Genomic DNA, 24,328 nt, shown 5'->3' with positions numbered 1-24,328 from the left:
CAATGTATCCAAGTTTGATTGCAAAGAATTTGAAATTCAGTCCTCTGAACTTGACAGTTCAGCTCCTGTGTCTGTTCCACTTGTTAAATTGCTCTTTCAATGTAAGAAGTTTTGTTTATTTTCTGTCTGCTAACGTCTGGGACAGGTCACTTAGGAAAACACATTACTACAGTGTTGGCTGTTTGGCTGTTCTCAGTCTCAATTCAACTCTCCAGTATTACCAACATGATAAAGATATAGTGTTCATCCACTGAGACTGTATTAAAGAACTACTTCAATATGGTATTTTTAAATCTACCATAAAATGTCACAATTTGGAACTTCCAGATTCTTTTCATTTCATCGTTTAGGTCAGAGATCACCTCCTTGTGTTTTTATTTCTTTTCCAAGGCTTTTGTGTTCTGACACACAGCATATATCTGAAGCAATATATTCATTGAAACACACCCTTACATTCGTAATTCAGATTATTTCTTATTTTGGACATGATTTATGTTTTGTACAACAACAAAGTTATATGCTTTCTTGCGCTATTCGGGATCTGACCCTAATTTAATTACACCTCAATCTGAGTTTGATGATGGGTTATCCCTTCCATTTCTGAAAATATAAAGAAATGCAGATAATAATAATAATAATAATAATAATAATAATAATAATAAATGTGATGACTTTGGAACTTAGTTTTAGGAGTCTAGTTTTTTGTTATGGCATATTGTAAAAATTTTTTCTACCCGTTAATAAAATGTTTATCTTTTAATGATTGCAAGGTAGCATTCAGTATTAGTAACGGTAGAAGAGAGATGTTGTATTTGTTACAGGAATTTAGGATAAGATTATCTGCCAGAGGAGCCCATCTCTGTGGTTGCATCCAGGTTGTAGAACACTCTGCCCCAGGCGAAGCTCCTGGCTTCTCTAATGTATTATCACCACTCCTTAAGACCTTTCTATTCCCAGTATGCATTTGATTTGATTAGAGATGTATCATCTCTTTACTGTTTTAATGAACTTTTAAATGCTAACCTCCTGCATTTCTTCTGTATTTGTTTTTAGATTGTTCTAATTTCTTTTCAGAAATGTTTTGATTGTTAGCTGCCTTGGGGCATCTTTTTGAAGGCAGAAGGATGTGTTTGAAATCCTTTAAACAAATCAGGACAGTAGAAGAATCATAACAATCTTGACTGGGGAGTTAAACACCCCTTTTACCCATTTTAAGTTGCCATGGGATCAGATTTTGTTCTAACTTAGATCTTATTTGCTTGTTGAAATAAGCATTCGGCACCTCAGAAATGGTCACAAAGGCAATACTTAGGACATGAAATACCTGATTGTTCAGAGTGGTATGTTGGAATGAAAAAATAAAGGAAGATTCAAGAAGACAACAATAGGTAGAGCATAGATTTTAAATTGCTGGTTTTATGTGAATGCAGATACTGAGATCTGTTTCCTCGAAGATAAAATTGCACAGATTGTCAAAACAACCACAAGTGAGCAGTCTTCTAATTGTGGCAGTGTGGGTAAATAACTGAATTCCAGTGGTGTACCTAGGGTAGTTGAACCCTGGGGCGGGCCACTCAAAGAGATCCCCTGGTGGAGACCTGGTCTACCAACCACTCAAATTTGAGTGTACACCTGACCTTCACCTTGAGATCCCTGGGTCTACCTGTTGCTCATTGGTGGATTTGGCATCTGAGGCAGACCACCCCCTTCTCGGGTACGCTACTGCTGAATTCCACTGTACTATGATCACTTCATACTGTTAAGATCCAAAACTAGATGCATGTGTTCAGTGGGATTTACTCCCACAGAAAAGAGTACTGCTGATGTCAAATTGGATGCTTGTGGGATCAGAATTATCAGACATGGGATGCACTCTGTGGCTCACTTTCTCTGGAACTCACCCACTGATTTGTGTTGCATGAATAGAATGTTAATGAACTGTGGATTGCAGCTGTGATGTTTAGTATCATGTACACTGTCTTGTGTTGTTTCCATAAGTTAAGCAAACAAAAACAGAGAAATTTTACCCAGTTGACTTGGTGCACACATTTCATACTGCTAAACGGTTGCTTGAGTGTTGGTAACATTAGTGGGGTGTTGACTCGGAATTGGAAAAAAAATTATTACACTAGAAATTTCGTGTTTTTTTTACTCTTATGTGAATTTTAATTTCCCCTATAAACATTTTTAAGATGTTTTATAAACATTTTTAAGATGGAAGCCAAAGGAGATCAAAATTATATACTTTATAACCAAAAATTATCTGGTTTCCCCCCCCCCCATATTTAGCCTGAACTTGTGCCAATGCTTGACTGCTCCTTTTTCAATGAACAGATAATATATTTGAAATTCTAGGTTACAAAATAGAACTGAAAATCTAAAATACTTTTGCAGAGCGGGCAGCTAAGGTTGCAGAGCAGCAGGAGAGAGAACGAGCAGCACAGCAGCAGCAGCAGAATTCCTCTCCCCGGGCAGGCACTCCCGTGGGGGCTCTTATGGGGGTAGTGCCACCACCAACACCAATGGGGATGCTCAATCCGCAGTTGACACCTGTTCCAGGTAAAAAACAGAAAATGGGGGATTTGACCTTTCCCCCCCTTCATCCACTTTTATCAGATTCCTTCATAACTCTGAGCACTATTCTTGGGTCACACTATTTTAACAAAGAAAATTTTTTTATCAACCTATTAAACCTTTCTTCAACACATCCTGATTTTCACCACAGATTTTGCCCCCAGCCCTGGAGAGAATATCCCTTAATCATAAGCATGCTATTCTTACCCTGAACAAGTCTGCAGTAGCTCTGCAAACCTGCCCTTGGTTTGTGTTTGTACCAGATCCATTAACTCTGTCATGTTTTCTTTGAGCACTGCAGAATCAGCACAACTTGCAGCTAGTAAATTGCATTCTCTTCTGACATGTAGCAGATCAACAGAATTATTAGTCAGGCTTCTTCAACTAAAACAGTCTTGTATAACTGGTGATCTGTTAAGACTCTCAACGTAACACATTCATTTGAGCATAAATGTGCAGAGCTAGCAGATAGGAAATGGGTTTAAGCTATAAATTGAACAAGAAAGGAGACTTCAAAGAAGCATGAGAAATAAAAGGATTGGATCCTAGCTTGCAAGAGTGGAATGAAGCATGCTCAAGGAATCTTCCCTGCCCTTGCAAAAGAGCTTCTCTAGATGACTGGGACAGTTTAGTGAAGGATAGGCTTTGGGGACTGATAAGAAGGGGGAAATTGAGCTTCAGTTTCCATGAACAGAATTCCACTAGCAAAAGGTACAACCTCTTCCCCCTGCATTTCCCATACCCCATTTCTCCCATGGCATACCTCACAGTTCTCCAAGCTTCAGGAGATGCTTTTTGAAGGCATAGGAGGCTGCTGTGGGGAAGGAGGAAGGGAAGATCTCTTGCACAAGCTTTGTTCTGAATATACAAGTTAGGGTTCAAGCCATAATTTCTGAGTCCCACTGATTTTTTGTGTCAGTAACTCTTCAGGGACTCTGGTTAAACAAAGCACTGTTCTATAACTTCTCATAATTACTTTGAGATTGTCTCTTTATTTTTCTGGATTGGTTTTTCCTCCCTTTGTTTGTTTATAAATTGGACCAAATGGGGATCTTGGAGGCAAAGTGCCCAGTATTTGAAGTATCTAGTTCCAGTAGCTAGAGGGAACTTGCTGTTTGGATCCCAGCCACTAAATTGAAACTGCTTTGAAGTCATTTTCTAGGACAAAGCTAGTACATCTAGGACTCATCTAGCCAATCAGCAAACTAGCCAATCAGGTTTTTGTGTGTATATTTACCAGCAATGTGCTAATTTAAACTTGTCAGGACTCTGCAACATTTTCAAGTTAACCAAGTACTCTTGTTGGGCAACGCACAGAAACAGGGAAAAGTTTTTTATTTTTTCCCCATGACAGGGGCATGTAGATTTCACCTAATCTAGGCCCCTGTATTTTTTTAATCTCTTGTGTCATTAGAAATTATTTTATTTGTTTAAACAGGCTCTGAGTAAATGTTTCCAAGAAGTAAAGTTGCATTTTATGTTAACCCATTTTTGCCCAGCCCACAGGTGTACACATTTGGTCCCTGTTCTATATGTGCAACGTTGGGCAGAAATGGCTTAATACAGTCAAACTATTGCAAAGTATTTTAATTCCACAATGTTTAATATTGATCACAAAAACACCACCACTCTGGTGTTTGTCTACATTTCAGTTAGTATTCCCATCTCTGAAAGAAATCCAATATAACATTTTCTATTCAGTTATATTCTCAGAACATGTTTTAACTTTTCATACCATCATCCAATTAATTTAAAAACATTCTCCTGAAAAACACCTCTTTTATCTGGAAAAATATCTTCTTTCAAGCAATATATACAATTTTTTTTCAGATAATTTTTTTTTTGGAACTTGCTATTGGTTTTCTGCCATTCTGATTGACTTCTTGATGGTAAATCAATATGGTAAAACAATATGGTAATTGTTTATTCATCTATATGGTAAAACATTTCCAAATGCTGTTTGAAAATCTAGATATGTTTGTAAGACCTGTATTTTTGGATGGGATTATTAACCGATAAAAATGTTTTCCTAAAATTTCCCTTTACTTTGCTCTGCAAAGTGCTTTCATTCATTTTCCATAATGTCCCTATGTTAGTCTATAGTGTGTGTGTGTGTGTGTGTGTGTGTGTGTGTCAGTCAGACACTGACTTGCATTCTAAGGTACCCTTACTGCTTGTGGAAAGTCTCTTCCACTCACAGAAGGGCTGATTACAATTTAGTGGGAGAGCGTTGTGTGAGAAAAAGTGACCCCAGTTTCAGCAGAGTTTTTCCATATGTGCCAGCTTTTTTTCCAAATCTTTTTATGGACCACTTAGAGTTTATATGCTACAGCCTTATTTATCTTCCTTATTCATCATGTTTCTTATATCATGACTCAGTTCCGGATACATGGTGGCACTCTATTACAAGAAGCTTTCCACTGTCTCTTGTGCAACTGTTGACAAAACAGCTTTAAGTTATTTTTTCTGCATCTGCTTACAGTTCTTTGAGTCTAAGCTACGGTCAGGAAGTGGAAGTCTCCAGAATTAATGTACAGATTATCTTGTTTGGCAATATTTGCAATAAAGCCAAGAGTCCACTTGCTGTTAACTTTTCAGTCAGCAACAAATGTAATCCTGCACACCATTTCTGCAGTGTAATGTAATGTTAATACAGCAGAAAACTATTTGCCTTAATTTTGTTGGAAGTGTGTTTTGCTGACTTGAAATATTTTGCTAAACTTGTTCCCTTTGCTGAACAGTTTCACTGAGTAAGTTTGATCAGTTGGATTGTGAGAGCTACTGTACTATAGTGCCTAAGTGTGCTAGCTCTGAGCCAGAGACCCTTTGTTCAAATCACCCATCAGCCATGAACTTACAAAGTTGATTGAGGAAAGCCACTCATTAACTCGACCCAGGCTTGCCCCTGCCCTAATGTATAATACAAGGATGATTGTTCTATCCCACCTTACTGGGCCACTGCAATGATTGCTACAAACATTGCCCCAGCATACTTTGAGTGTTTGAAACATGTGATGTATAATACTAAGGGTCAATATTACTGAATGGTTAGTGCTAGTTCCTGCTAGTTCAGTATGAAATTTGAAATTTTAGCAAAATACCTTCAGATGAATGAATGTTAAATAACATGTTCCTTATTTTTTGGTTTGTTTCTGAGAATTTGGTTGTGTTAAAGCAACAGGGGTTATACATTTTAGAGCAACTTCATTTGTGAGAATTGTTCCTTTTTTAGTGGAATTTGTTTTGTTTTGTGTGCTTGGTTAGTGTGTGTACAGAATATTAAGTGATTCCAGAGTTTTTAAAAATAAAGTGGTTTGTATCCAAAGTTTAGTTAGTCATGGCGAAGAAAGTGAAATCCTCTTTTTGGTTTGCTCAGACTTTGCTATCTAAGAGAGCCAAAGCTAATGTTTACTAGCCCACCTTGTTTTGGTGCATTGCGCAACACCTGCATCCTCAGAATTGTAGCTTTAACAGCATAAACCTATTCTTGCACCACAATATCTACAGTGGAGGAGAGAATAAGCCTGCTAATTGTAGCTGGTTTTATTTCAACTCTTAAGTTGACTTCACCCAGCCAACCTGAAGTAACAGCAGGCATGCAGTGGGTCTGTCACTTCCTAGCTTGCTTCCCTTGAGTAGGTACTTTTCTGAATTCACCTGTAATAGTAACACTATCACCAAGTTGTTGTTGTTACATAGTCAGTGTAATGCATAGTTCTTTGTTTAGTTCCTGTAGTCTAGAAAAATGTAAATACATTGAAGACAAAGGACTATGCTGTGCTAAATAAAATACTAATGCTTAGCAATTGACATATAAAGCTTTCAGCATTGTTTGTTGACAAGAGCGTAAGTTACAGTATTTGTAATTTTTTTTAAAGATACGTAAGAGATTTTCCATGATGGAAAAAGTTTCCATGAAACTTCTTCTATGTCATATAGCATTTTTAAAAAAAATAAGATGTGAAGCATAATAGTTCAATCTATGCAGTGTTTATATCAGTTTTCCATTTCTGAAAGTGGTAACATAGAATGCAAATGAAATGGTTAAACAAACTGAATGCTTGGTGGTTTTTTGTTTTTGTTTTAAATCACTCTTTTTATTAGACAGCAGGACTGGCCCACATACTTTGAATATTTATACTACTAATATGTAGAAAAATAAATTCTGTAAGCACTGATGAGTCAGGGAAAAGACGGGTTGTAAATACTTTAAATAAATAATTGTAATGTTACTGAATATGTTCATATGGCTGATGAAACATTTTGCATTTGCTTGCTGGAGTAGCCATTTAATGTTGCCAAATGTTCAGTTTGTTGCCCCACGAAGCATATGCCAATAGGCTAAATGCTAATCTTTCCAAAATAATATCTGTAACTGTAACATATTTCATATTTGCAAGGTACTAATTGTAATATTGTATGGCAATACTGGAGATGCTTATGTATGGGTAGTGCATGTCATGATTATTTTGGATCATTTTGCATGTTATTGATGCATGTTTGAAATTTGTTGTGTCCTTCAAGGCATGATAGGTGGTTATCCACCAGTGTTGCCACCTTTACAGGGCCCAGTTGATGGCATTGTTAGCATGGGCAGCATGCAGTCACTTCACCCTGGGGTGCCTCCACCCCTCCAACTTCCACCAGGCATGCCAGGCATCCCACCACCGGGTAAGAATGACCTCCTCATTCACTCATTGTCTTACCATTTAACCAGTTTCTGTGGGAAAGATTTGCAGTCGTGCATTTGTAACTTAACATCTTACTCCTCTTGAATGCTCCACAGGTTAACACATGTGGTACATTGCTGGAATATACGAAGTATGTTTACTGAACATACTGGCATGTTGTCCATTTTGGCAGATCCAGCAGCAAAGGAGCTGACCAGTGAAGTATAAGAAGACTAGTTTTTAAAAAATGTCTTGGTGGGGGTAAAATTTATCAATAATGCGGAGTATTGGCTGTGCTTTGGTTGTATCCTGATCCTGGAGTGTATGAGGCATTGTTAGAAGCTCTCTCTGTTCCCCAGAAGAGTGTTCCTTTTGCACAAAGACCACTTCAACTCCCACAAGGCACCCTTGTACAAACAGAATGCTTCTTCTGGGAACAGAATGCGCTTTCAACTATATCCCACAAAAAGATTAGGATACAACCATTTCCAGTCCTTATGAGTCTGTAAAAAGTCATGTATTTAATTAAAATAGATTCTTATCTAAAAGAGGCTTTTTCTCAGAGCCAAATGTGAACCATCACACATGTATATACACTCTCAATGTCTGATTCTTATATGCAGCATTAGTTCAGACTCACTTGATTTAATTACAAATAGCTTTGTTAGTGGCATGTCGTGTAAAAAAAATTACACTTAAGCACTTGACTAGAAAATAGCATTCATACAATTTTTCTTAACCAAACTAAACTTTATCAAGAGAATGTCAATGCCTGGATTAGTTGAAATATGGTTTCAGGCTTGCCTTTTAACCCAAAGATGCAATTTTCAATTACCTTCCAGGTTTATAACATATATAACATTCTTTTGGTGATGTAGATTAATGTTTGTCCATTATAGTGCTTATGCTTCTAGCTCCCTTGATCTCTCCAATTCTAACTCACATTTGATTTTTTGAGAGCAAGCAGTCTGTTATATTTTGAGAAGAAACAGCACAGTCTCCCCAGTAATGGGGAGTGAGGCTGCTGAACCTCAGTTACTTCCCTTTTGTTATCTTCCTCCATACTGCTCATTTTACCTTTCTCTTCCACATAAAATGTTCCTTTTCTGCATGCATTGGATTTGTTCAGCTATTAATCTGTGGACAAAAGCTATATTAGTTTTTGTCTGTTTGCTTGTTTTTATTTTACATTTGTCACAGCAGTATGTTTCCATAAAAAAATCTACATTTTAATGTGAATAGTTGCATGCAAGATCACCTTTAAAAAATAAAAAGCATGTCAGGTATATGACTGTATCCTAACTCCTAAACATAAACCAAGAATTTGATCGTGGGTTTTTAACTCAGATACAAGCTATAGCTTTGTAGTAGAGAGAAAAGTGCCGCTTTTTCTTTATGGCATACTCTGCTGTTGAATTTGAAGAGCTGTGAAGTATTCCCTGCATGTTCCACTGTTTTTACCAGCTTGATAAATTTTAAAAGATGACTTATTTGTCTCCTCAGTTAAAGACGCTTTATTCAATAAAACAGATTGCATGCTTTATATTAAAAGGGAGGCCTTAAAGCAGTAGAATTCTTAGAAAGATGCCTATATTACCTCTGAATGAAATCTGGTAAAGGTGAAGAAAAATAGGCACCATAAGTTACTACAGATAGGCTTCAGTTACTACAGCTGTTGCGAAACTGCAGTTGATTTTAGCAGAGATTGTGCAGGGCATTTGCACAACTTCCATTATAGTTGTGAAGCTGCAAGATTTGGTGAAGTATTTCCACAGCCATTAGCAAAGATGTTTTGTTTTGGGTGAAATAATATCAGATGAAACCAAACAGCAAACTAACAGGCAGCCTGTTCTATTTTATTACTATAAAATTACTACATTAGGGAATCCTATATAATTTTTGACAAGTAAAAGCAGTAGTCTTAGATTATACAGCAACATTTTTGTGAGATCTCATGTAACATTATAGAGGAATAATGATATTTGTTGGTCTGAAATAAGACCCTGATTTTTGTTTGCATTTTGAAATATAGGTGTTATAGGCCAAAACGTTTCCTCCATGGTAGGAGCCCCAGCACCAGGAAGTCCATTTGGACAGCAGGTAAGTAATTTAGGTAGGCATATTAAAATGCTATAAATCCTATTGTAGGCTTTTATTGTTTGAAGAAACTGTCTTCGACTGACCTAATGAGCATTTTGTACTGTGTTCCTAACCTACTTTCCAGCACTGGCGTAGCTGTGCCAATGGGACGTGTGCTGCAGTTGGGTGGCAGTCACTGCAGCCTCCTAAAAGTAAGGGAATGTATGTTCCCTTGCCTCAGAGCCCTTATGTAGGTGCTGAAAAGTGGGCTAGGATTGCGCCCTAAGTTGCTGAAATTGCTTCTTTTCCACGTTTTCTGGCTTTTAAGATAGGATGATGCAGACATTTTTGTAGGAGAATATAAGCTACAACCCTCAACTGTTTCCTGGGTAGTGTCTGGTGAATTATCAGATGCTAGTGCTTAGCCTTTCTGTTAGGGCAGGAGATAGGACAACAGTATTCCTTGTCACCACTGCTTTTGTCTTATTTTCTAGCTGTGGTTCATACCTCTTACATATATCTAATCAACCTATCATTCTCTAAACTTGTCACAAAATACAATTAAATTCCAGGATCTTTAAAAATCTGGATCTTGGATCTGAAAGATGGTTTCATACAGAATTTGCGTTACCTTTAAATAGGATATGAAATGTGTGACAGCTTTTGATATAAATCATATACCATCCACGTATCCTGCATGGGCTACAGGTCTTATTGAACCCGAGAATAGCCACTTTAGCCCTGCAGACCTAATGTTCATACACTTGTACCTTTTCCTGTTAAGAACCTTTTCATCTTAAGAACAATATTTGGAAACAGAGCATATGTCCCAGTTCACATCCTATAAGTGATATTAGAATCTTCACGTGTTTGCTTTCTAGTTTGTTTTTTTAATGCTTTGTTAACCTTTACTGTTGCAGATGGGTATCCTTGGGCCACCTGGCCAACAGGCACCACCCCCATATCCTGGTCAAAATCCAGCCACCCAGCAAGTCATGCAGCAGCCTACTACTCCTATGTTTGTTTCCCCTCCACCAAAGACACAGAGGCTTCTTCACTCTGAAGCGTATCTGAAGTACATTGAGGGTCTTAGTGCAGATTCAAGTAGTATTAGCAAATGGGACCAGACCCTTTCAGGTAAGACACCTTGCACTGACTGAAAGGACTAAACCACCTTTTGTCAGTGCACAGTATCTAGACCTATCTATGAAATAGATTGATGCGTATATCTAATTCAGTTTATTTTTCTGTGGATTTCATTTTCATAGTTTGTTAGTGGGGGTAGGGACTAATCTCACAGTGAATTTGGTGGGATGTGGATTCTAGCATAAAGTAAAACTATTTCAGGCACAGTGGCGTGTTATATAGGAATTCAAGTGTTTAAGTTGGGTTAAATAAGGCAGTATGTACTTTTACCATTTCAGCACGAAGGCGTGATGTCCATCTCTCAAAAGAACAAGAGAGCCGTCTTCCTACACACTGGTTGAAGAGCAAAGGGGCCCATACCACAATGGCAGATGCACTATGGCGCCTTCGAGACTTGATGCTGAGAGATACTCTTAATATCCGTCAAGCATACAACATAGAAAATGTTTAATCTTTCGATACCAACATATAAAAGTTCGTGGAACAATAGCTGTTTTAGTTATTGGTAGGGGGAGGGCAAACTGTTTTTATTGCATCTTACTGTACATTGCAGAATTGTTTTTTATATAAGAACACTTTTAATAAGCATATTACACTTTTTGTTATGTTGACTTTTCTTAAATATACAGACTTGTGCATATGGTTCTTTGACTTGGAAGATGATCTCATATTTGATTATAAATGCAAAACAAGGTTTCATCCTTTTTCTTCATACTGAGATTCTGATGCCATCAGTTTTTTTTAGAGCAGCAAAATAGTGTTTACAGTTTAGCTAAGAGAAATGTGAAATGACTCCTGGTTTACATCTTAGCAGAATGAGCATCCATGTACTTGTGTGGTAGTGACTTCTAACCAATACAGCACATGAACTTAAAAGGCTTTCTTTAAACAAAGTGATTGTGGTGCAGAGGTAATAGAATTGACTTCGTAAATATAAGATTTAAATGTTTCTTTGTCAACAGGGTCTCAGAGCTAGAGATAAAAAGAAAAATAGGCAAGGCAGTAACATTGCTTAGTCCACCTTCTGCTGACACATAAAAGTTCCAAGTGTGGCATTTGTTGTGTTGATGAGTCAGCTTCCTGTTTGATGTGCTGTCAGAAGACATTAGTTTAGAGCAGTGGTTCCCAAACTGGTGGGTCACAACCCACCAGGCAGAGAAGCACTTGTCCCTGCCCCTTTAAGGAGCAGGTGGGGGGGAAGGCAGCAACGTGATCCCCAGGATTGTGCTGCTGCTGGTGATGGGAGGGTTTTTTTTTTACTTACTTGCAGCCAGCGCTGCAGTCCTGGGGAGTCTGGGGAACCCTCTGCAAGGTTCCCTGTACCTGCAAAAGTCTTTTAAAAAAGGGCAGTTCCATTTTCGTCGCAAAAACTGGAAGTGTCTTTCTTTTTTAAAGACTTTTGCAGGCACAGGGAGCCCTACAGAGGGCTCCCCAGACCCCCTAGGACTGCAGTGCTGGCTGCAGGTAAGTAAAAATAGCCCTTGTCCTGCAGCAGCGCAATCCTGGGGATCACATTGCTGCCTCCTGAACACATTTACAGTGTTCCTAACTCCCTTGTCTGAGTTTGGGAAACATTGGTTTAGAGAGAATGTGACATCTGCTGTTTCTCCAGAATGAGTTCTCTGCTAATCACCACATCTGCTTTCTTTAGGGAAATACATGTGAAAGCATAAGTGCAAAAAGGTTCAAATGTTTCTTTCCGCATCTTAACATGGTTCACTTTTTGACAGGATATATCATGCCTTTGAATTCCCAAATCAGTAACAGAACTTTTTTTAAAGGGTTTTTTTTAAAAGATGCAGGACTTTAGCTGCCAAGACCTACTGTATTTTTGGGTTATAGATGAAGCAGCTAAATTTCCAGATGTCTTCCCTTCATCTGCAGATAAATTGTTCCAAAGTATAGGCCAAGGGCAGTTGCTCAACTATACAGGAGCATAGATATAACATTGAGACAGTTGCAAGATGTGGTTCTAGAGATCATGGACCTTTGTGTTTCATCCATAGATGTCAGTGAGGGGTATAAGACAAAGCACCTGCTTTGCTGCCAAAAAGTCCCGTCTTATAATCCTACACATATGGTATATTTGGGATTCTTTGACATTCCTATCTCCAAAAGCAGAACTGGATGTTTCATTCCCTGTACAGTTTTAAGTTAATACCTCAAGTGTAATGCAGATTTTAATATGATATTGGACGGTAAGTAACAGGGCATGTGGAACAAACATTTAAGTAAATGTAGCTAACATCTTAAAATACATGTTCTGTTAATGATTTGACATTTGTACATTTTGTGTGCTTTAAAAAAGTATATTCCTTTAGTATGATAAAAGCGCTGTAGTCCAGGTGGTGAGAACTTCAGCATGCATGACTTTAGCTGTACTACAATACTTATAATGTTAACAAGGCATATAATTGGATTTATAGAGAGAAGAGGGCTTACACTGTGATCCTGTGTATATTTATTTAGAAGTAAATAATTTTAAATTTTAATAAAACTTACTTCCAAGTGAATTGCTTAGGATCACAGGGCATGTTTCTATTACATCATTCCTCTTCTCTAATAACAACTACAATCTAGGTAATGCCTTTATGCAAAAGGTCTTGGATGAGGTCAGTTGGACTTATGACCTTTTTTTGCAGTTGCAGTTCTCTGGTTTGTTGCATACGTATATAGTAGAATTTCAGTTTCACAGCTTTCTACTGTTCAGGATGTGTCTCATAGTTTATATTTTTTTTAAGTTATAAAGTTTAAATATTTCATTTTAGAAAAAAACAACTTTGAATTGTGAAGAATATTGGAAAGACTTATGAATACATTACAGTCAAAAAGCAAACGTAGATTCCAAGAAAATATTTAGAGAGGTGTGCACCAAACTACAAGATAAAACTTGCATAAATGTGGTTCAAGAAGTATTATGGTATTATAAACCTTGTTTGATTTACAAAAATTTGATCTGTTGGCTTCTAAGAGTGAGTGGTTCATTTGGAAAATAACTTTTATTGAACCAACCTTTAGTTTATTCAGCGAAAGTTATGTTCCCTTACTTATTTTTAATAGAAATCTAATGGAAATTATATGTGACATTATTTGTGATTTCTGGACCTACAGGATATAATGTACAATGATCATGGCAGCAAGCAGCTTGTGGAAATTAGAAACCAAACAGTTAAAGACACAGTTCTCTAAATGAAGTACTGATGTAAAATACAACTTGAGTAGCATCAGAAAGAATTGTTTCCTTAAAATTCTACAAGCTATGGGACACACATCCTTTGTTTATGGCCCCTTGTAATAATTTAAAACCTCATGGTGATACAGAAGTACTGCTAATCCCAGGTCTATTCATGCACCCAGGAGATTTCCTTGACAGGTTTTGAAGCAGTTCCCAACACCAAACCAGCTCAGTGCTGGAAGCTGCTGAGGTGAGTGCCTGAGTGCTCTTCTGGATCGTGGCCAGTCTGTTTGAAATTACCTCAGACATTGAAGCTTTCAATAATGGTCAAAAGAAGCAGGCAGCAAGTCCTAGTTCTTAGAACCACCATAGACTTTTACTAATACAATCACTTGTTTTAGGCATTGCAAAAACTACACCAAAGAACCTGGAATTTATTTATTTTATTTATTTTTTAATATTTCTTTTAAGAACAGGTTATGATGCTCTTTGGAAGCTATATAACTCTGAAGGATCTGTGTTGAATAATCTGCAGCATTGTCTTTCCCAGACTTCTAAATTGAAGGCAGCTTCATCACTCCAAATAGCCCAGGAGTAAACAATTAGAACTGTAAATGAGGCCTTAGCCTTTTATAAGGCAGTGCAGAGCACTCCTCTGACCCAGACCTTTAGGCTGGCCCTAATTATTTTAAATTTAATTTATTCCAAAATCATGTCTCTGTGTACTGGGGGCATTTCAGTAACATGTAGGATTTAAAGATTTGATGGCTACAATCCAGTATTGCACAGTTAACTGAACTATTTTCTAGCTACAAATTGTTGAAAAGGAGAACAAACCATGTCTTATTTGTGGCCATTTGAAAACACTGTTATTTTTTTTTTTCCATAGCTGCACACTGTATTAGAATGAAAGGACTCTGAATATTCAAATAAAAGTATGGGAAATGGTTGGCTTGCGTGAGTGCAAAAAGTAGATCTCAAAAAACCATTTGGATTGATTAGCATTTCTTCTCCTGTTCCTTGTTCCCTGCTCTTTACTAAAAGAGCAAATGTGTTCAAGTAGTAACAAGTTGGTATTTTAACTTTTCAGTGCATATGCTTTTGGACCTGGTTAATCCATGCCTCATTTTTACTCCTGGTTGTATACTCCAATGATGAGTGATAGTGAGTCAATGTGTGTGTACTATCAGTTTGTCTTTCTGAGACTTTAATTTGAATAAAAATAGTTTGCAATTTGGATTAACCAGGTTTGATCATTCCATTGAGATGTCTTATTAACACTAGTTTCAGGCTGGGTTTTTTCCTTACAAATAGGAGATATCTGCTAAAGAAAGCACAATGAGAAGTAAGATATACGGCTTTAATAAACTTACTGACTGAATTTGAAACAGGAGGGCAGGATTCACATTGCTTAGCCTGAAGTTCAAACTCTTCATGACCACTAATAGAGCTGAAAGCAAACTAAAATGTCCTAGTATACAACTGATAAGTCATCAACTCACCATCCACTGAATCAAAGCAGTAGTATGATGAAAGATCCTATTCAAAGTGCAGAAGTGGATTTTGTATAAAATGTACTCTGGGACAGTGGTTCTCAAACTTTTTAGCACTGAGACCCACTTTTTAGAATGACAATCTGTTGGGACCCACTGGAAGTGATGTCATGGCCAGAAGTGACATCATCAAGCAGGAAAATGTTTAAAAATCCTAGGCTGTAATCCTGTCCTCACTTACCCAGGCGTAAGCCTCACTGACTATCACTGTTAAAAATATATACATAATAGTATGTAAAAAGTAGAGATCTGTCATATTTCTCCAAAAGCAGTCACATATTATGGTGGCATTAAGTCTAATATATTAAAAATAAAATATTGAAATGAATGGGGACCCACCAGAAATTGGCTCACGACTCACCTGGTGGGTTCCGACTCACAATTTCAGAAACACTGCTCTAGGACAGTGTTTTTCAACCAGTAGTACAAGTACCACTGGTGGTACTTGAGATGGTGTCCAATGGTACTTGTGGGACCCCTAGACCCCCTCCACCTGGCAGTGAGACCAGCAATGCAACACAACAAGCAGCAGTAGACAGCTCGGCTTGGCAGGCAGAGCTCTAGCATGCACTCGAACATGTCTGCCCTGAGGGTTTGTTGCATTGCATCTGGTCTCCCAATCTGGAAATAACTGGTGAGGGCATCATCGCCAGTTACTTCCAGTGGATCTTTCAATAGGTGGACAATGCAAAATGGTATAGTGGGGGACAAACAGAGAAATGCTGCTCTAGGAAGACTTTCCTTGTAATAATAATGCCCTGCACATTTGACAATTCTGTGTATGTGAAAAAGCAATAAAACTCCAGTACTGGAACTATTACTTTTCACACATATCTGGAATTGCTGTAGGGGAAATACTATTAAAGAAGTGCCTGAAATCTGAACATTTTAATAATGCTGCTGTCACCTACAAAATCACTGTTCTTGATTTTCTCTGCACAGGGTTTATATGATGTGTATTATAAGACAGAAGTATTGTGTTGTTTTTTAAGCCACCCTGAGGATCATTTTGATTAAAGTACAAACCTAAAAATACTATTTTTTTTCTTGAATGCTGACTGCAGCGACCTCATGGTAACTTCATGGTGGGAATAATATTTCTCAGAAATTGTCAGATAAACTTCACTGACCTGGGCCAGCTTCTGATGAGTGTTCAAGGTCTGCCACTATGTGCCCATTCTCAACCTAATGTTTGTCTACAGGACAGAAAGGAGAGATGAGATCATCATCTCTGAAAAGTCTGCTCAAACTACAATCTAAGAATTGGCAGCAGTGCCATTGGCCAAAAGATATCAATAGGGTATAGATCAGGGGTCAAAAGTTCAGAATTATACTTCGTTCTTACACAAAGGAGCCAACTGTACTCAAGCTACAGCTGAGTCATGACTTCTCCCTATTGCTTCTCATATACTTCCCTCTTTCAAAGTGTGGAAAGTCATTGAAGTCAAACCTGTCCTCACCATCTAGTGGGGAGGAAAATAAATGACTGGGGCAGCCTAAGATATCTTTCAGGACACTTGGTGGAACGAAAGAGTTTAAAAAATGTGCTGGCAGAGTATTCCTCCTTAGCCTATTCTTTCCATCTCTCAGGCAGGGGTGTCAAACATAAGGCCCAAGGGCCAGATGCAGCCCATTGGAAGCTTTTTATCCGGCCCTCAGGGTGTCAGCTGCTGAGGTGTCACTGCTGAAAGGGCAGCCCACATAAAAATTGGGCTGTCCTGTATCTTGAAATATGATAAAGATTTGTGTATTTTCTCTTCTGTCATTTGCAGCTAATGAGTTCCTAAGTGAGAAAAAGTGCTCATTTTTGGTTATGACCTATTTAATGACATCACTTCCAGCCCACAGCCGGCATCATGAATGCTATTCGGCCCTCTGTATGAAATGAGTGTGACACCCCTGCTCTAAGGTATGCATCTCCTTATCCAGGAGACAGGTAAATTGTTATTCAACAGGATGAAGCAAGATATGCAAAGATGATACCACAAGAATATTTTTAGAATGATTAAACTGATCAGAGAGTTCTAATGGTAATAGACTGGGATATTAACGTTTATATATAAATAAAATTTCACTAGATAGCTCCCCAAATGACCATGAGGTTTACACAGACAGCAAAATGAGGGAGAAGGGCTTGCAGGGTGTTAAAGTGACCACTTCTTTTCTGAGATTCTAGTAGTCCAAAGGCTAAGGATTCTGGAATCCATTCAGCTTGTAATACAATACAACATTATCTATAGATCCTTCATGTATTACTATGACCAGGTCAGCTATAATAGGGACTTATGACAAGCTTGTACACTTTTGCCCTGCTTTAATGGACGCTGTCAGAATGTGTACTACATTTCCCTCTATTTGAGGGAGTCTACCCCCACTGCCTGTAATTCAACCTTTTCTGTTTCTACAAAGGTGCTAAAGTTAACCTGGAATTCCTACAAGGGGGGCTTAGACCAAGGTACTAACACTACTGGTAGCAACTTTAGCTTGCTTCTTGAGGTGCACACAAGCAGGCACATCATCCATGCGTCAAGAGGTTACTGCAGAGTTCGTGCTATTATTGTGTACAGATACCCTATGTGAAATCTCAACACAATCCATAGGCAACAACTCAGTTCCCCTACTACCACATTCCCAGGAGCTATGAGTATTGAGGGTGCTATTGGTCAGAATCTAACATTTATTTAAATAAAATAAATGGTCCAGCTTGGGGATATCTTTATCCTAAAATCATCACTTTCATTTTTAGGAATTCATACATTATTAGGAAAGAATAATTACTGGTATAATAAAAGAATAGTTAACACACGCTCTTAAATGGAATTCTTCCTTAGCACTTCACTCCATACTAACACTGCTAAAAGCATGTTTTCCAGCAAGATTGTACAGGGAGTCTCCACTGAAGCAAATTCTATTTGAGCAGTATTGGAGGCAATGGAAGTCACTAAGAGCAACAGTGAACCCTTGATTTAATGGACTAATAAGGCAAGAGGTCTTTGTTAATGATGGAAGTCTGTTAAATCCAAATGCATTTATGTCAATGGACACATGCATACACAAATATGACTAGTTTATTTCCAAAGTCTGCTAAATCAAGTCTTTACAGTATACAACACATAAGTCTAGTAAATATAATTAAGCATTAATATTGTTTTCAGTTCATGCAACTTGTGGTATATGTTGTCCCTGTGTAAGGAAGAGCTGCAATTACAGCATGCACCCAGAGCATACATTTTTTATTATAAACATTACTTCTGTGTACAGAGCAGCAGTGTGGAACTTTCAATTTCTGCTCATGCTATCTCAGACTGCTTTCTCATGTGTGATTATTTCCAAGAATATTATGGGGAAACATTCCTTAAATATATTGTCTATGTATAAAATGTAGACAGGCTATTTCTGTGGAACAGTTCTTTAATAATCACCCATTTATTAAATTAATAATTTAATAAGATTCAGTATGACAAGCTGTACAAGACAGCTTTATATAGGTATATGTATGCATGTTTGTACAGGAGAAGTAAATGAAATTTTAGTTCAAATCAGTGAACGATGAATTACTACTACTTCAGTTAATTACTGCAGAAAGATGACAGAAATAATATGTCCCATCTTATTTCGTTCTTGAGTAGGACTGCTTACACCAAGAGAAAAAATGGCATCTTCTGCCTCCAGCATGGATAGTGAAAATCGAATTCCACGTGACTCCAGCAACCTGTGTTCCATTTGAAAACATGTACTTTTCATGTTTTCTTTTAGCTGAACAGCAAAAGTCTATTATTTTCACAGAATTTCAAAGTTTGTGTGAACAATTATGGGTGTTCATCTTCCAATTTCTGCTCATGCTGTCTTTCAGACTGCTTTCTACGGTACACATCATCTGAAAAACATTGATTATTTCCAAGAATATTAAGAGGAAACATATCTTAAATATATTGTCTATGTATAAAACATAGCCAGGCTTTTTCTGCCTAAAGAAAGAAGTATATTTTACTTACTGCAGAAAGTTTGTTTTGATTAGAATCTGCTCAGTTTAAAGGCTATCCCTTTAAATAAAGAGAGTTGGATGCTGATAAACAGCAAGCTAAACCAGCTCTGATTCAACCTGATGAGAACCAGTTAAGAAAATCTGATTCCCTTGCAGGGTAGGGTTGACAACAATTCATTCAGCAAGAACATAATACCACACTGCTTTAAATCTGTAGTTCACAAAACAACAACAAATACCTTAGGTCCCAGCCAGCTAACATCCTATGTCTAACCATCCCTTTGGGGAGGGGGAAGAAGACTGTTGAACACCATGTTGCCCAGAAATGTGTACACCTGTATGTCACGAGCTTTTTAGAACCCTTCCCTTCAATCACTTTGTGGCCTTTGTTGATTATCTCCAACCAGATATCTGCAGCAACAACTGTATTCTATCAATCCTATTCTGAAGCATTTGATACCACTGGCCACCAGATATTTAATATTTAAGACAGCTGTTCACTGTCTTAAGACAGCCATTTTCAACCTTTTTCAGCTCATGGCACACTGTCAAGGCACTAAAATTGTCAAGGCACACTAGCAGTTTTTTTACTTACATTAAATTACTACATTACAATTAATTTTTAATTAATACAATCAAATCATTGCATGACAAAGGGCACAATCCCAACTAGGTCTAGTTCAGCTGGGGGGGAGAGAATGTGAGAAAGTGATTCTGGACCTTTGAAAGATGAGGAGTGAAGGGAGGGACAGTAAAAGAGATGCTAACTGCAATTATGAGATTGGGGGGGGGGGAATGTGCCTGTGGGAGGGAGTGAGGTGGAGAGAAGTGCCAATTGCCTGCTCCTGTATTTAAGAAAAAGAGTGCAACCAAAAGCCCAATCCTAGGCAATATGTCTACTCAGAAGTAAGCCCCACTATAGTCAATGGGGCTTACTCCCAGGTAAGAGTGGATAGGATTGTGGCCCAAAGCCCTTCCCCTAAAGTTGGCATCCTTCAGTCTCAGAAGACTATGGTATGGCTCTGAATGGTGGTTCTGGAACAGTGTCCTCTCCAGTGCGCGAAGCCTGGGTAAAGTAGGTAGGGAGGATAGGCTGTTTCCCATGCAGCAAATCCCCCCTCTCCACGCTGAAATGGTCCAATGGAAAGGCAGAAGCCAATAGGGTTGGCAGGAGTTGCCAGAAAGTGACTGTGTTCAGCCATGAACTGCCTCAGGGACTCCGGCTCCGGATTTTGCCTTGAGGTTGACTCCTGAAGCCTTTTCCATAACTGGATGTAGCCACAAGGCGGTGGAGGTTTGGGATCAGAGTTTTCCTTCTCTGAGATGAGCTGTCTTCCCAGGCTAATGAGTCCCATCTACCCGGTGGCTGTTTAGTCGCCTCTTACCACAAGTACAGCCAAACTGAGGGTCTATTCTTATCCCCCAGCCAAGGCAGGGTGTTTGGGAAGTTACAGGCAAACCATGGCACCAGAACCCTTTTAGCCAGCTGGTTCTTGGGCTGGTGGCCTCAGCAGACTCGCTGGCTTCCTACCTGCATGCCTGCTCCTGCCTCCCTCGTTCTCGCTCCGGACCTCTCTGCCTGGACTTAATACCCAATCCTAGACATGTCTACTCAGAAGTAAGCCCCATAATAGTCAACAGGGCTTACTCCCAGGTAAGTGTGGATAGGATTGTGGCCCAAAGCCCTTCCTCTGAAAGGTGAAAGACAAGGGGGGGGGGTGTCGCCTTGGGCAGTTGCAGGCAACTGTGGCAGGAAAAGGGGCTTTCATGGACCCTTCGCCAGGCCAGCCAGTTCTTGGGCTGGTAGCCTCAGCAGACACGCTTCGTACCTGCTCCTGCCTCCCTCATTCTCACTCACACTGCTGACCTTCTCTGGGGGTTTCTCTAGCTGCCCAATCAGCTCGTGGGGTGGACTTGATACCCAATCCTAGGCATGTCTACTCAGAAATAAGCCCCATAATAGTAAATGAAGCTTACTCCCAGGTAAATGAGGATTGGGTTGCAGCCTTCCTCTCGCTCTGCAGTGGCTGATCCTGTAGTGAGGGTCAAAGCAGCCCTGCCTCCTCTGGCCCCACAGCGCTGGTCTAAGATCTCATTAACCATTTAGTTAGCTATGTAAATGGCTTTGTGGACATTTCTTGTTGAAAAGCTGTATATATTCTTAATAATAAACAATTTTTCTGTTTTAACAAAAGCTGAACATATCAGAATTTCAGGGAGTAGTTATCCATGCCAATTTAAACATTTTAGAAATAGTGACGAGGTACACAAACTAGAAAATACCCATTAAGTGTGGTTTTCTAACAATAACCAGCAATGTTTAGCAATGTTAAAATATCTGCTAAGAGATACAAGATAATCCATATAAAAACTTTCTAATGATACTTACAAAAGGTCTCTCTGCCAATTCGGACGTTGATCATGAACCATTCCATAGCACCTCCAAGGATGAAGAAGAAAGGAAGAAACCTATACACACCAAAGTACTTCTTCCCAGGCACCATCTGAACTAGCTGCCTTATTTTATGCTTGACCAGCATTTTACAGGACTTACAATCTCCGTAAGAGAGCAGATGGTTCTGGAAGACATGAAACATGGCAGCAGCGACCCAAACTGCACAATGGGTATCCAATTAAACAAACTGGATTTCATTTCTGTATCTAGTAGAATGATGATACCATAAGAAATAAAAGGCTCTAAACTCAAATGCCAAAGAGTTGAGCAGCCTAATCCTAAAACATCTTCAGCTAAATGCTGGTTCCCCAGCTTCCTCCATCTCTAGAAGGGAAAAATGTATCTATTTTCAGATTGGATTACTATACAAGGGACTGTCCCTGAACAGTTCAGAAACTTCTACTGGTACTGAATGTGACTGTCCGCTCACTAAAAGAAATTGGCTGCTCAGAGTACGTTACACCTATTTTTGACATTGGCTATTACCTGGCTCAGTTAAAAATCCTAAGGGTCTGCTCCCAGAAAAGACACTTGAAGACACCTTTGGTCATGCAAGCTTATCAACACATCAAGTTCTTCCTCAAAGGCCCTGCTCTGCCTAGAATATGCTAGGTGGCCACAAAGAGGAGGGGCCTGTTGTGGCACCAACACTAGAACTCTCTCCTGAGAGCAGTATATTCATGTTTCTCAAGGTTTGTCCTCCGCCATACCATTTCACACACCCCACCTATCTGAAGTACCACTGACCAGTTACTTCTGGGTTGGGAAGCCAGATGTGATACAATAAATACCAGTAAATGGCTCAGGGTGGACGGGAAGGCTTTCTTAGAGCACGGAAAACCATGCTTTGGAGCTGTGCATGCTCTAAAGTATGCTCTACCCACTGAGCTGAGCCTCCTACTGCTATTTGTTGCATCACACTCCTGGTTTTGCTGCTGGGTGGTAGGTGTCCAGTGGTCCCACGAGTACCATCGGACACCACCTCAGGTACCACTGGTGGGAGCCATACCACTGGTTGAGAAACACTGCAGTATGCTGTATGTCCCTTCTTCCTTGTTCCAGCCTTTAAGTGGCAGAAGCAAGACTGTTTTGTTCCAGTGTGTTTTTAGAACTGTATGAGGCTCTGGTGTGGTATTTTGTTGATGGTTAATGGTTCTGCCACTGCTTTGGTCCTGTCTTTCTGATTGTTTTGGTTTATGTTGCAGCTTTTATATGTTGCATTGGATGGTGACTGAACACTGCATCCAAACCTTGTGGATGTTTGCAAACAGACAGGCCATGAGACACATTTCAATAAATAAAATGGGTAGTACGTAACCTTGGGCCTCAAGTTTCAGAAACCAGAAGCTCCCCTTCCTACAGCCTCTAGAGCAGTGATTTTCAACCTTTTTCATCTCACGGCACACTGACTGACAAGGCACTAAAATGGTCAAGGCACACCACCAGGTTTTTGACAATTGACAAGGCACACCACGCTGCCAGTGGGGGCTCACATCTCCCATTGGCCCTATTAATAAATGACCTTCCCCCAAATTCCAGTGGCACACCTGTGAACCACTCACGCCACACCAGTGAGCTATGGCAAAGTGAATGAAAATGGCTGCTCTAGAGCAGTGTTTCTCAATATTTCTCATCCATCGTACCACTTCACACGGTCCACCTTTTTGAAGTACCACCAGAAGTAACTGGTGTTGACATCGCTGCCAGTTACTTCGGGGGGGGGGGAGGGGAGCCAAATCCAGTGCAACAAACACCCGTGAGAGGCTTAGGATGAAGGGGAGGGTATTTTCAAGCACAGAAAAGCATGCCCTGGAGCTCTGCCTGCCAAGCTGAGCCTCCCACGGCTGTTTCTTGTGTCACAAGCCTGGTCTGGCTGCCAAGGGTTCCACCAGGCATCATCACCTCAAGTACCACTCGTGGTACCCGCACCACTGGGTGAGAAACCCCGGGTGAGAGCCCCACAGTCCTTGCTTGCATTCCAGAGCAGCAGCTGTTGCAGACTCCGTTCCATCAGAACGTTCTACAAGCTCCAGAGCTCCCAGTCACAGCCCGGGGCGCGCGCTCCTGCCACCCCCAGTTCTGCCTGTGCAAACGCGTGCGCGCGAGCTCACTCACAAAGGCCACTCCGAGGGTTCCTGAGCCGCGCAAAGGAAAGGGCTGCCCCTCCTCCGTGACCCAACTCGTTCAGGGAAGCAGCTGGCTCTGATTGGACAATGAGCTCAGTGGGCGCGGCTCGTCTCCATTGGTTGAAGGAGCTGGGAGGCGCAGGGAGAGTTCTGACGTGGAGCTTCTGAGCGGTGATGCGTCCCATTCTCAGGTGGCAATGGAATGAAGGCTGCAGCCTGTCCACACTTACCTGGGAGTGAGCCCCATGCACTGTAAGGAGACTTGCTTCTGAGCAGACAGGCATAGGCTTGGGCGGCAAGTCAGCTCCTTTGTACCTGGTTGGTGCCAGTAGTAGATAAACTCAGGTTGCAATCCTGTCCACACTTACCTGGGAGTAAGTCCCATTGATTGCAATAAGGCATCCTTCTGAGTAAACATGCACAACACTGGGCTGTCAATAGCCCAGTCCCAGGGAGTTCTGGAGCTCAGGAGTTCAGATGAGTCCTATTCACACTTTCCTGGGAGTAAGCCCCATTGGATACAGTGCGGCTTACTTCTGAGTAAACGTGCATGGGATCGTGCCCT

At 39.8% G+C, this 24,328-nt stretch overlaps 2 protein-coding genes across 13 annotated transcripts in view; one reads left to right on the top strand and one right to left on the bottom strand.

Annotated features, from left to right (window-relative positions):
- Positions 1-11,760, top strand: part of PBRM1 (polybromo 1) — a 75,956-nt gene extending 64,196 nt beyond the window's left edge. For 5 of the 12 annotated variants that reach the window (XM_066617174.1, XM_066617171.1, XM_066617170.1 and 2 more), the window contains 5 exons: positions 2,395-2,559; positions 7,099-7,245; positions 9,277-9,344; positions 10,244-10,460; positions 10,748-11,760. In XM_066617174.1, the coding sequence (XP_066473271.1) occupies positions 2,395-2,559; positions 7,099-7,245; positions 9,277-9,344; positions 10,244-10,460; positions 10,748-10,920 (770 nt within the window). In that variant the 3' untranslated portion in view covers positions 10,921-11,760. Of the gene's footprint in view, positions 1-2,394; positions 2,560-7,098; positions 7,246-7,360; positions 7,387-9,276; positions 9,345-10,243; positions 10,461-10,747 lie in introns of those variants that run through there. The other 7 variants (XM_066617181.1, XM_066617177.1, XM_066617176.1 and 4 more) reach the window with 4 other exon arrangements.
- Positions 11,761-17,985: 6,225 nt separating this feature from the next.
- UQCC5 (ubiquinol-cytochrome c reductase complex assembly factor 5) lies at positions 17,986-23,818 on the bottom strand. Its single transcript, XM_066617137.1, has 3 exons — positions 23,753-23,818; positions 21,572-21,761; positions 17,986-19,074 (listed from the first exon to the last, which is right to left on the bottom strand). The coding sequence occupies exons 2-3, from the start codon at positions 21,720-21,722 to the stop codon at positions 19,007-19,009; spliced, it is 219 nt and encodes a 72-aa protein (XP_066473234.1). The 5' UTR covers positions 21,723-21,761; positions 23,753-23,818; the 3' UTR covers positions 17,986-19,006.
- Between the last annotated feature and the right edge of the window lie 510 nt (positions 23,819-24,328).

The sequence above is a fragment of the Tiliqua scincoides genome, chromosome 2, assembly GCF_035046505.1.
Source record: "Tiliqua scincoides isolate rTilSci1 chromosome 2, rTilSci1.hap2, whole genome shotgun sequence".
NCBI classification, from domain to species: Eukaryota; Metazoa; Chordata; class Lepidosauria; order Squamata; family Scincidae; genus Tiliqua; species Tiliqua scincoides.
The sequence above is the reverse complement of the archived record's forward strand: the minus strand, read 5'-3'. Positions and strand labels throughout refer to the sequence as shown.